Source organism: Poromitra crassiceps (assembly GCF_964638095.1).
Source record: "Poromitra crassiceps genome assembly, chromosome: 9".
Classification (NCBI taxonomy): Eukaryota; Metazoa; Chordata; class Actinopteri; order Beryciformes; family Melamphaidae; genus Poromitra; species Poromitra crassiceps.
The window spans coordinates 6,840,232-6,854,175 of NC_139630.1; the positions used below are offsets into that span (position 1 = coordinate 6,840,232).

Below are 13,944 nucleotides of genomic sequence, written 5' to 3' on the forward strand. Positions count from 1 at the left end.
CATGTGAAGTGTCTGTCTTACATGTGAAGTGTCTGTCTGTCTTACATACTGTCTTACATGTGAAGTGTCTGTCTTACAGACTGTCTTACATGTGAAGTGTCTGTCTGTCTTACAGACTGTCTTACATGTGAAGTGTCTGTCTGTCTTACATGTGAAGTGTCTGTCTGTCTTACAGTCTGTCTTACATGTGAAGTGTCTGTCTGTCTTACATGTGAAGTGTCTGTCTGTCTTACAGACTGTCTTACATGTGAAGTGTCTGTCTGACTTACAGACTGTCTTACATGTGAAGTGTCTGTTTGTCTTACATACTGTCTTACAGGTGAAGTGTCTCTCTGTCTTACAGTCTTACATGTGAAGTGTCTGTCTGTCTTACGACTGTCTTACATGTGAAGTGTCTGTCTGTCTTACAGACTGTCTTACATGTGAAGAGTATGTCTGTCTTACAGACTGTCTTACAGATGCAGCCATCCAAAATGGGACCAATTCACCATGACTGTCCTGCATGCAAGGCGCGGCGCTACTGCGGTGCCGATTTTTTTTTTCACCCTGGAAGTCCACTTCTGTTTTCACCCACCAGGAGGCGCAAAGACACAGTCAGTCAGCAGAGGGTAACAGTTTATAGTGTTTAGATGTCAATAAACCGTATTTGCTGTTAGTATATGAGTGATTCATCTGATGTCAAGTGGATTTGAGAATTATTGTATTGTATTGTTTGTTCTATTATCTTGTGTATAACATAGCCTACTGTAGGCTACCACAAAATTGTCTTCTTGTTTATTCTGATGCATAAAACTATTCAACCTATGGTAAATGCAGGGCTGATGCTCTCCCTGTACAACGTTAGTCAATAGGCTATGTTGTGTATAAAGTGCTCTTTAGCATATGCCCTATATAAAGCCACTGACATAGAATATGACTGAATGATGGCGCTATATGTTTCTACACTATGACCCCAACATTAAATATACAGCAATATATACACTTATCCTAACACAAAAAACAACTGAGTAATTATTGGCGTCAAGTAAGCAAGTCTTGTTGGAGTGGATATCACAGTGCAACCATGTTATGGTCAAAGTACCCATTTCCCTATCCATGTTGTATTTGCAAGGGGTATATATACACCCCATCAGTGGATGTGTGTTTCTCTTAGGGTTTACATTTAATTTAATTTAATTTTCTCCAATATTCAAATATTCCTGAATTGCATTTTGTGTTACAAATGAGTATTATTTCTATCTAACTTTTTAGCCAGATTTGATGGTTTTCTTGTCAAAAGTCTGCCGCCGCAAAGCTTTCTGGGTAATATTCTAACAATAGAGAGGCAAAGTGACCGCCTACTTCCTGCTTCAGCACTGTACCAGAGACTTTCATCTGCCATTTATTTTCCCATACACATTTCGTAAAATGCGTATAAAAAGTTTTACTGGTTCAAACCAAACGGTACAGATATATTTAGAAACAGGGGAGATCGCATAACATCTCACTGGGACCAAAACGTAAAAAAATGTGTTTTGGTCGGAGTGAAATGTTCTATGGTCTCTCCCGATTATAGCGTTCGCTGAACTGTTTGGTTCGACGAAGTAAAACGGTATGTTGGTGTTTGGACTGAGAGAGCCTGGTGACACGAGGTTTGGACAGGAGAAGCGAGGGGGTGGTGGAAGGGGTAACTGTCTGCCTTTCCGAAGCCCTGCCACTCCGAACGTTAACTTCCATTATTCGGACTGGCGGTCGTTCACCTTTTTTTCATAGGCCCCACCATTACGAAAATTCCTGCCTTCATTATTCGAAATGTCGGCCCTTCCTCGTTTTTCTAAAGGAGCCGCCATTCAGAAGTGCCGACCTTAGGTTTAGGCGTGGGGGTGGGAGAGGTTAGGTTTTGGGTTAGGGTCTGGGGGAGGTTAGGTTTGGCGTGGGGCTGGGAGAGTAAATAAATAAGTTATGTTTATACAGCAGCTTTCACAGACAGTCAAATCAAGTTCGGAGTGGCGGACCTTATGGAAATCGGAGTGGTGGGATTTCTGAGTGGCAATATTTCTGAGTGCCGATATTTCGGAGTGGCAGAACGTCGGAGTGGCAGCACGTCGGAGTGGCAGCATGTAACCGGTGGAAGGGAGAAACATCAGCAGCAGATCCATTCACAGTGCACTAATGATTTAAACTTTCATACCAAGTTTGTTCTAGTCAAAATAATAGCCTATGTAACGTTGCTGTTTGCACTGTTAAAATGTACCTAGAGCGAAAATTCTTTAAGAGAGACCGTAATGTCATTCATTCACTCTCCTAGGATATAAATCTAGCTGTCATACCCACTCCTTAATCAACCTGCATTTTCCTGTTTCTAGGAGAAACCCTTTAGTTGTCACTGGCTCTCATTCATCCCTCCTGTCCTCATTCACATCTTTCCCTGTCAGGAGAAAACCTTTTAATGTCACGCCCACTCATTCATAAAACTCAGTCACCAATCACCCCTTTCCCGCTTCTACCTAGCATCACGGTTTGTGGGCGGTATCATTTAGATTAAGCCAATCAGAGCATGACACATCTTCCCATTCAGCCTATCATGGTCTATACTGTCATAGCTAAAAACCTCCCGTTTCTCTCTGTCGTCTCATTGAGTTTCAGTACGTTCCTGCGTCCCTCCTCCACCCCATTCTCCTCCAGTCCTCTCTGAGGTCTTCAGATTCAGAAGCCTTCTCCAGCAAGAACAAGTTTACTCACCACCACCAGGTCTAGACTCCACAGGGGGGATATTCAATCTACTCTGGCTGCATCCATCTACCCCTGCTGATCATGACGTCATAATCAAGCTGACGTCATGATGGAGTCTAATCGCCAAAAATATATCTATTATGTGCCTACAGGCTCATGTATCTAATTATCTAATAAATCTCTGTCTCTCTGGTTGAAATAAAATTGAATAAGTAGGCCTACATGACAATGTGAAGTTGTGGGCTACCCATCGGTAAAAAACAAACAAAAAAAAACCTACTGGTAGACCTATAGGCTATCAAAATAGCCTATTGTTTGCACTAGCCTACTGTTTGTTTTTAATACAGCTGTTTCATTAAGAATGAGAAACTTTTGTTTTGCAACACACAAATAAAATTCTTGGATGATAATCTACATGCTGACCGACCCCCCGCCCCCCCGGACTGCCCCCCGTTCCTTATTTCCATTTCAATTAATTGGCAACTCGAAAGTCACTTCTACAGACAGGCCTTTGGCAATCCATAATCAATCACTGCTTTTACTTTTACTTGTCGTATCTGTTGTTTTATCCCATGCCTATAAAGTATTGGAATAATGATATTCAGAGTATCACAAAAAAATGAAAGTAGGCTAAGTCTCTCTGGACCTTTGGCCTCTGAAAAAAAGATCTCCCATGTCTGCCCGCAGTTTCTCACTTTCACGTGAGACAATAGACTTGGAACATTCCACCCTCATCCCCCCAATTGTTGCTAATTACACTCAGAACACTTTAAAACAGGGTTGTCCAAACTTTTGTGAATGGGGACCAGATTAGATCATGTGAAAATACCCGGGCCGGGGCCAGCTGCTTCTCGCATCATATGGGTTATAAAAAAACAGTTCAGTACACTTCTACATTACTTCTACATTAAATCGTGTTCCTAATATCCAAGAACCTAATTTTTTCTATTTTGTATTTTGCCTTTTTTATCCTATAAAAAGTCAAGTCAAACTGGCATTAAGCAGCAGGCTGTTTTAAAGGTAGAGCAAAGTTTCTGGTGTCATCTGAATGGAAGGATGACTAAATTTGAATATGTAAAATATAAATGTTGGTATAATAAACTTTGATTAACAGTCCTTTTCATCAAATTAGTATGTATAATTGGGAGTGATGGTGTTACAGTACAGCTACTGGTGGAAGTGCACGTTCACAATCTGGCCCTCTGGTAGCGAGGACTTTTTTTGGTGGCCCTCTCTATCATCAAAGTTGCCCTTTCCTGGCCTAATGCATCCATTGCTACCAGCCATGTCATGCTAGGTTGTCGGGAAGGGGGCTGTAACGACGCATTATGTAATAACTGCACATTATGTAATAAAATCGCAAAATGTAATGAAACCTCACTTTCAATATGTAATTACGACGCATTATGTAATAATATGCGCAATATGTAATAAATTGCCTGAACGCAAAATGTAATAACGTTTGACGCATTTTGTAATAAATTTATTACATATTGCGCAAATTATTACATAATGCGGGGGTTGCACTTTTTCTGGTTGAAAATGTAATAAATGACGCATTATGTAACAAAATTAGAAAATGCACTGAAGTTGTTATGGGGGGGGGGGGGGTAGGTTAATACATATATTTGACCATAAAAAGCATTTTAACAGTGTTGACCGTGCCAATTAACCCAGAATGTGCAAATGTGTCTGTACTCATTTGTCAAAACCAGTCAAAACCATTTCAGTTCTGGCCTTTGATCTACAAGTGATAGAAGCGTGGTTGACATAGCCGAATTTACTGCCTCAATCTATAGATTACAGGGCCATTTAAACATAAGACATCCATTAAGAATTGAGGATTGCAGAGACGTTTATGAATTGTCTGATATTAGGCATGGGGTTTTTTGGCTGCCCAATTCTGTTCTTCGGGCTCTCCTCCGCACCGCACCCCACTCCTCTCCACCGCCCCCGCACTCCCCCCGCCCGCTCTACTCACCTTCGGCAACAACAAAAAAAGACTCCTCATGTCTAGAAAGGTAGATGTCCTATCCATAAACAATTTGTCACGTATTGAGCCAAGTGATAGAGTAGGCTATGTCTAAGAAAGCGGACAGTGAAGCTTCAGATATTTCAGCACCGAGGACAGTGCAAGGTGCTCTACGCATCGATTGATGAACATTTCAACACCACCGCCGATGGACAGCGACAGGCTGTCACAGACGATGGTCTGCCCATGTCACACACACCCTGTTGTGAAGCTTGATTAAAATATAAAAGCAAATCTCTAAATCTAAATCCTGCTTTGCAGATAAACATTTTATTCACATGCCTTTCAACATGTTGCCTTTGCCAGAGCCATTCAGGCGGTGTCTCCTCATATAGACGCATGGTCAATGGGTCAGCATGGCCGGGGGAAATCGGAATCCTAACACTGATAGGCAATGATGGCAGATGATAGCCTACCACTGAAATATTCTTAGCGACGGTGTAAAGCATGTTATGGTTTCGCGTTTTACTGATGTTCATGAAAATTGGTGGAAGGTGTAGCATGGTCCAATGAGAAACCCATAGCCATTTTGAGGAGCCCATTCTCCAATAGTTTTGATGAAGGATTTAGTCTGAAAATCTAAAGATATCCTCTTTCAGCCAAAGTCCATCTGCAACATCATGATCAAACAAAATAGAATTACAACCAATTTTAAAGTTTTGACACGAGGACAGACAAATTTGCGCATTCCGGGTTAATTGACACGGGTCAACACTGTTAAAATGCTTTTTATGGTCAAATATATTTATTAGCCTACTCCCCCCCGCCCCCCAATGACAACTTCAGTGCATATTGTTACATAATGCGTCACTTATTACATTTTCCAAAAAAAGTGCAACCCCCGCATTATGTAATAATTTGCGCAATATGTAATAAATGTATTTCAAAATGCGTCAAACGTTATTACATTTTGCGTTCAGGCGATTTATTACATATTGCGCATATTATTACATAATGCGTCGTTATTACATATTGAAAGTAAGGTTTTATTACATTTTGCGATTTTATTACATAATGTGCAGTTATTACATAATGCGTCGTTACAGGGGCTAAATAATGCTCCAACGTTAGGCTCAATTTTAGGGAGGACAAAACTGTCATTGCCATTTTCAAAGGGGCCCCTTGATCTCTTACCTCAAGATTTCTGAATGAGAATGGGTTCTATGGGTACCCATGAGACTCCCCTTTACAGGCATGCCCACTTTATGCTAATCCCATGCAGTTTTTGCAAAAAATAAAAAAATATGTAATTGTTTTGCATGCAGTAACCTATACATTTGTTATTTTCACCTTATATTTGAATATTTCTGCATACTGGGGTCCCTAAAAATTCTTGGAATTACATAATTTGCATATGACTGGAAAGCTGAGACTTGTGGATTCAATTAGCCCAATTGTATTCATGTGTGATGATGTTAGTCCCCATAGTGGCCATTTCATTGAAGTGAGTGAAGTGAAGTGAGTGACCATTTTTCTAAACTTGACCTCACTGTATAAAATGATTTTGTTGTTGTTATTACATTGTGTCTTACATGTTTCTGTAGTATATGTATTGAGGCTGTACCTACTTTAGCAAGTTCATGCAAATCTGTGGTCTTTATTGCTACATGTAAAGTAAATTGGAAGGAGGTGGGCACTTTAAATGCAGTCACCCAGGGACATCACACTGTATTTTTTTTTTTATAAATAATTATAAGAGGGGTGCCCTTTTTTCACTTGAGCACCTGCCCCCCAAAATGTCTGTGCACGCCACTGGACAGCGGGGAGTGGGTGCGAGGAGGAACCTCATCTCGCAGGCATGTTGTAGCCTTAGAGAGGCGCTTCCGCAATTCCTTTGGCTACTGGGAACATTATCGTTAGTGAATGTTGCTTTCAATTTTTCTTTCTTGATGCACTTTCTAAACGCATGCACCACAGTGAGCAGCCCGTCTTCAGCCCACACACCAGGAACCACAGAAGTCAGTAATAACTGAAGCAAAGCATTCTTCTCCTCTGTCTCAGACGATCTCTACTGGGAACATTGCTCATACACACCAGGGTTATCGAGGGCTTGAATAGTGTGAAACCAACCCAGGCAACGTATGCAGGCTTGGTGTGGATCCTTGCCTGCTATGAGGTGTCGTCTGCATAAGATCCTTGCCTGCTATGAAGTGTTGTCTGCATAAGATCCTTGCCTGTATGAGGTGTTGCCTGCACAAGATCCTTGCATGCTATGAGGTGTCGTCTGCATAAGATTCTTGCCTGCTATGAGGTGTCGTCTGCATAACGCCTACATTCCACTAGGTCCGTCCCAGCTCCGACGATCCGGAGCTCTCCGAAAAAAATACGCAAGGCTTCTATTTTTCACAGATGATGGAGCAAAGCTGCAGCAAGTTGGCCGGAGCCAGGCATGAAATCAACAGGGCAGAGGTGTTTACAGCATTTAATATCAAGCCAGAGGACAAACATGTATGAGGAAAAGTTCATAATTGAAGTGGAAAACCACAAAATAATTTATGACACGACCCATCCTTTTTACAAGGACAACACCAAGCAAGTCCACCCCGCCTCTGCTTCTCCAGTTGGGAACAATGATCTTCTGCCTGTTTGTCGTTGTATTTATCCCACATACAAATTGTCTCGTGCGATTTTACCGTGAGAACCTGTCGGTCTCGTCACTCTAGCTGTCTGGCGGAGCGGCGCCGTGACGTGCTCTGCACGCAGCCGGTTAGTGTTGGCGGAGCACAGAGCACGGAGCAAACCAGAGAACAGCCACAACGCAACGCAAATGCAACCAGTGCAATCCCGGCGTAAGATCCTTGCATGCTATGAGGTGTCGTCTGCATAAGATCTTTGCATGCTATGAGGTGTTGTCTGAATAAGATCCTTGCCTGCTATGAGGTGTCGTCTGCATAAGATCCTTGCATGCTATGAAGTGTTGTCTGCATAAGATCCTTGCCTGCTATGAGGTGTCGTCTGCATAAGATCCTTGCCTGCCATGAGGTGTCGTCTGCATAAGATCCTTGCCTGCTATGAAGTGTCATCTGCATAAGATCCTTGCCTGCTATGAGGTGTCGTCTGCATAAGATCCTTGCCTGCTATGAAGTGTCGTCTGCATAAGATCCTTGCCTGCTATGAGGTGTTGTCTGCATAAGATCCTTGCCTGCTATGAGGTGTCGTCTGCATAAGATCCTTGCCTGCTATGAGGTGTCGTCTGCATAAGATCCTTGCCTGCTATGAGGTGTCGTCTGCATAAGATCCTTGCCTGCTATGAGGTGTCGTCTGCATAAGATCCTTGCCTGCTATGAAGTGTCGTAGATCCTTGCCTGCTATGAGGTGTCGTCTGCATAAGATCCTTGCATGCTATGAAGTGTTGTCTGCATAAGATCCTTGCCTGCTATGAAGTGTTGTCTGCATAAGATCCTTGCCTGCTATGAGGTGTTGTCTGCATAAGATCCTTGCATGCTATGAGGTGTTGTCTGCATAAGATCCTTGCCTGCTATGAGGTGTTGTCTGCATAAGATCCTTGCATGCTATGAAGTGTCGTACGCATAAGATCCTTGCCTGCTATGAGGTGTTGTCTGCATAAGATCCTTGCCTGCTATGAAGTGTTGTCTGCATAAGATCCTTGCCTGCTATGAGGTGTTGTCTGCATAAGATCCTTGCATGCTATGAGGTGTTGTCTGCATAAGATCCTTGCCTGCTATGAGGTGTCGTCTGCATAAGATCCTTGCCTGCTATGAGGTGTCGTCTGCATAAGATCCTTGCCTGCTATGAAGTGTCGTCTGCATAAGATCCTTGCCTGCTATGAGGTGTTGTCTGCATAAGATCCTTGCCTGCTATGAGGTGTCGTCTGCATAAGATCCTTGCCTGCTATGAGGTGTCGTCTGCATAAGATCCTTGCCTGCTATGAGGTGTCGTCTGCATAAGATCCTTGCCTGCTATGAGGTGTCGTCTGCATAAGATCCTTGCCTGCTATGAAGTGTCGTAGATCCTTGCCTGCTATGAGGTGTCGTCTGCATAAGATCCTTGCCTGCTATGAAGTGTCGTAGATCCTTGCCTGCTATGAGGTGTTGTCTGCATAAGATCCTTGCCTGCTATGAGGTGTTGTCTGCATAAGATCCTTGCATGCTATGAAGTGTCGTACGCATAAGATCCTTGCCTGCTATGAGGTGTTGTCTGCATAAGATCCTTGCCTGCTATGAAGTGTTGTCTGCATAAGATCCTTGCCTGCTATGAGGTGTTGTCTGCATAAGATCCTTGCATGCTATGAGGTGTCGTCTGCATAAGATCCTTGCCTGCTATGAGGTGTTGTCTGCATAAGATCCTTGCATGCTATGAGGTGTCGTCTGCATAAGATCCTTGCCTGCTATGAAGTGTTGTCTGCATAAGATCCTTGCCTGCTATGAGGTGTTGTCTGCATAAGATCCTTGCATGCTATGAGGTGTTGTCTGCATAAGATCCTTGCCTGCTATGAGGTGTTGTCTGCATAAGATCCTTGCATGCTATGAGGTGTCGTCTGCATAAGATCCTTGCCTGCTATGAAGTGTTGTCTGCATAAGATCCTTGCCTGCTATGAGGTGTTGTCTGCATAAGATCCTTGCATGCTATGAGGTGTTGTCTGCATAAGATCCTTGCCTGCTATGAGGTGTTGTCTGCATAAGATCCTTGCATGCTATGAAGTGTCGTACGCATAAGATCCTTGCCTGCTATGAGGTGTCGTCTGCATAAGATCCTTGCCTGCTATGAAGTGTCGTACGCATAAGATCCTTGCCTGCTATGAGGTGTTGTCTGCATAAGATCCTTGCATGCTATGAGGTGTTGTCTGCATAAGATCCTTGCCTGCTATGAGGTGTTGTCTGCATAAGATCCTTGCATGCTATGAGGTGTTGTCTGCATAAGATCCTTGCCTGCTATGAGGTGTTGTCTGCATAAGATCCTTGCATGCTATGAGGTGTCGTCTGCATAAGATCCTTGCCTGCTATGAAGTGTTGTCTGCATAAGATCCTTGCATGCTATGAGGTGTTGTCTGCATAAGATCCTTGCCTGCTATGAGGTGTTGTCTGCATAAGATCCTTGCCTGCTATGAGGTGTTGTCTGCATAAGATCCTTGCATGCTATGAGGTGTCGTCTGCATAAGATCCTTGCCTGCTATGAAGTGTTGTCTGCATAAGATCCTTGCCTGCTATGAAGTGTTGTCTGCATACCATCCTTGCCTGGTATGAGGTGTTGTCTGCATAAGATCCTTGCCTGCTATGAGGTGTTCCTTGCCTGCTATGAGGTGTCGTCTGCAAATACGGGCTTCTATGTCTGCATAAGCACATAGGGACATGGAGGGACATGTCATTTTTGCCCACCCATTTTGCAAATGGTGTCAAGATATTAGCCTTCTAGGTTATCTTGCAGAGCAAGATATCCCCGTAGCGAGGTCCTCAGAGCCTTTTTGGATAGAAAGTGTATGCCTGTATCAGTGGCCCTTCCCTGGGTAAAGAAACATGTATGTACCTGTATCCGGCGGTCCTCCAGGGCTGTCTCCAGCTCCAGGCTGGCAGCAGCTGCCTCCTGTTGTTGGGTCTGTTTCAGCTGCTCGATGGCTGAGGCATGGATGTGGTTCAACTCCGACCGCAGAGAGGCTGACGGCAAGGACAGCGCAGAGGGAGGAAAACATCAAGTTGAACTTCTATAGTACATTTCATACACAAGGAAACTCCACATTGTTCTGTAGATTTCCAAAAGACACATTTTTAAGACTTTAAGATCTTTTTGTTGGTATACTGAAATTAAGACTGGTTGAAAAAGCTTCTCTAAACACATTAGTCAGTTTGTAAAAAATAAGCTGACCTCATTGGACTCGAGGGTAAAAGACAATTTGAAAAGAGGAAGCCAGGGCAAAATGGGTACAAAATGAAAGTGTTCCTTTTTTTGCCGCAGGATAGCCATACAAGAATAAATTAATGAATATATAATGCATGTTTTTTTTCTACTTTTGCGCACAAAAGAAGAGTGCCTAACTTCCCTGGCTTCCATTTTCAATTAGTCTCTTACTCTCCTTCTTTTCCCTCCAAACAGACTAATGGTTTGGAGCAGCATAAACTGTTGTTCAACATGAACAAATTTAAAAAACAACATGAAGAAACATGGCTGGCAAAACTGGCCTACTTCCAACTGAACACAGCTAGTAAAAGGTCTCAAACTATAAATGGGTAGAATAAGGAAAAAGGCACCACGGAATTAAATGGTAAAGTGATCATACGGAAGATTTCAGTTTTGTTCTCTTGGGTGACACCTATAGATGATGAGTAGTAATTGTAGGTGAGATCCAAACAGTGTTATTATGTGTTCGGCCATAGTAACCACCTCTAATGCTGGCAGAGACCAGAAAAAAGTAGCTTGTTATCTTACTTCACACAAGAGTTGTCAGGAACCTACAGTAACCTACAGAGTGAGTCTATTGTGTTAGCTCCACCCTATAGACTCAGCTCTCCGTTTCACTACTGTAAGACTGAGAATATTACTATTTAAATCTTTTCATAACGTTAGGTGGTGCTGTTGGAAGCCTTGCATCAGAGAACCAATCATGAGTGTTGTGGGCGGGCCTGCTTTCTGGGGGCAGTGACGCTCATGCAGAACCGGTGCTGTTAATAACAAACATAACCTGTTAATAGGACGTGTTTCATCTGGCCCCGGCGGCTAGAGGTCTTTCCCCCAGCGATAAGCCCGACTCCCGAGGCTACGTTACAGAGCCTGCTGATGACTTCACAGCATTCACAGTAGCAAGCGGACCACTTCCGGGTAGGAAAAATGATTGTAAAATAAACAACAGGTAGAAACTCTCTTTGCAGCACATCAGTGTCTTGCTCTATATTGGAACTATGAAACATTGCATTGCCGCTACCAAATAAAATTCTAATAATAAATGTAGGCGTGTCTGCTGCCGGCCGTTCTCGCCGGGCTCAATGAACCAGATTTGGAACAGTAAATTCCCAGACGTTTGGTGGTTAGGTGGCGCTGTTGGCGCCGCTCACCAAACGTCTGGAAACCGAGACTAGCTCCGCCCACCCTGTGTCACCACAGACACCAAGTTCATAAATGCTGCAATACTGAAAATGCAAAGGCTTCCATCAATGGGCCATAGGCTCAATCACCATTGTGTTAAGTCACTATCAGATAGATAGTGAGTTAACAGACATTTATTTACATGAAAATCTTCCGTATTATCACTTTAAGAGATGTGTTCCAATTGTGGTTAGTAAAATAGATAGGATGCATGTTGTAGAAAAGACTTACAAGATATCCTTAATTTTTTTTATATTATATATAATTTATATATATATATATATATTGAAAAATATATATATATATATATATATTGAAAATATATTATATATATTGAAAAATGAATGGAACCACCGCAACACTGAAAATGACTTACTGATATTTATTTATTGTGAACAACCGTTTCGTGTGCAGCTTCATCAGGTTCACAGCTGTGAACCTGATGAAGCTTTTCAATTAATGTTTTTCCTGCAACCGACCAGCACCTGATCTTTCTACTGGCTGTGCACATGGGAATCCTCTCTTCACCATATATATATATATCAGTGGAGGTTATTAATGTATCTACACGACAGTAGCAGCATATTATATTTTCCCCTTCCTCTTTTTTTTTATTTTTTATCAAGCAGTAATAAAGCTCACAAGCCAGACAGTCCTTGCTTTGTATTACACGAGCCAACACAAGTTTAGAGTGGGCGGCCGCGGTACGCGCGGAGACTGAAATCTCCGCAAACACTGGGATACTGCAATGTCATCGGCTGCACGTGGTTACAGACCAAGGGCGCCGAAAACGTGGGTGCCGGGTCGCCCGAGCACCGAGGTATTCTCAGACAGAGAGTGACAGACAGACAGACTGACAGTATATCAACAACAACTGAACTAGCCAAAAACAAAATGAGGAGATTTTTGATTAAACCTAGTGGGGTTTCCACCACCACCACAACCGTGACGACTTCCAGTTCCACAACAACCAGCGTGGTTTCCAGTGCGACTGGGACTACTAGTACCACCGCGGCCGCGCCGAGGCCAAGTACTTCATTATCTGCGACTGTTGCCGTGGCCGCCGGTGAGCCGGCCACAAGTGTGTGTGTAGGTCGCTGTTAAATCTCCTATGGTGCTGAAATGTGTGCGTTTGCGTCACTGCAGCTTTATCGCGTTAGGGTCGGCTCTGCTGGGCTCGGCTGGGGGGGGGGGGGGGGGGGGTTGGGCGACGGGCGCAAGCATGGGCACAAGCATGGGCACCCACTGGCACAGACATAAATCGGCGCCTATGTTACAGACGGCATGGATGTGCAAGTAAGTCAATTAACTCATTGGCTGCCAGCCATTTCTGGAAAACGGACGCTCCCAGTGCCACCCCTTTCAGAGCGTTTTCAGTGATTTCTCAAGACCCACAGAATATTGTGTGATATTACTATGTAAACACCGAACACGCCCAAAAACGATGAGACTCTCTTGTATCACCAGAAAAAAAAAGTTTATTTGTATCATTTTCCGTTCTTTAGTTATCAGCAGTATTAGATAGGTTGGTTTCACCAGAAACAGATGTTTCAAACTAGAACTGGAGATAATTAGCCTTTGTGAAATGAAGCATTTCAAGCACATCACTGACTCTGAAGCTAATATTTTCTGATGTAATGACACCTCAAATATCTGAACAGCAATTTCCTTCAATAAAACAGCAAAAACAAAGGAATTTTGATGGCAAAATAATATTTTTTAGCTGCAACCAGCAGCGCTGGCCCCTGCGTGCGCATACCCTACACCTTCTTGCTGGTCTTGATTTACTGCTGGTGGGCATCAGGTATTCCAGCTTGTGTTTGCCAATCTGTCCATCGAGCCTGCTGTCTGGGTCGGTGTTGTATGGTGCCCTGCGTGCCCCACCCCCCTCAACTGCAAACTCCTCCTCCGTGGGAGTGTCTCTGGTGGCTCTTTGCTGCACGTTTGCTCTGAACTTTCTGCTGCACGTTTCAGAGCGCTCCGCCGTTTTTGTGCGCCGGCTCCCAGCGCTCCCAGCTGAGAATAATTTAACTTTTCAGAACGACGCTGGTGTCGGGTGCTCCTTTTCTGGCAACTAATCATATGGAGAAACTATCGCAACAGAGACAGAAAGGCTCAATTGTGGGACCAGATTGGCTGCTGTTCACAGCTAACGTTACAGCATG

At 43.4% G+C, this 13,944-nt stretch overlaps 1 protein-coding gene across 1 annotated transcript in view; it reads right to left on the bottom strand.

Moving 5' to 3' along the window:
- Window positions 1-13,944, bottom strand: part of fam184ab (family with sequence similarity 184 member Ab) — a gene marked incomplete at both ends in the record, with an annotated part of 541,527 nt that overhangs the window by 110,198 nt on the left and 417,385 nt on the right. Inside the window, one exon of the mRNA XM_083643220.1 lies at window positions 10,229-10,356. Within this exon, the coding sequence (XP_083499346.1) occupies window positions 10,229-10,356 (128 nt within the window). The remainder of the gene's footprint in view (window positions 1-10,228; window positions 10,357-13,944) is intronic.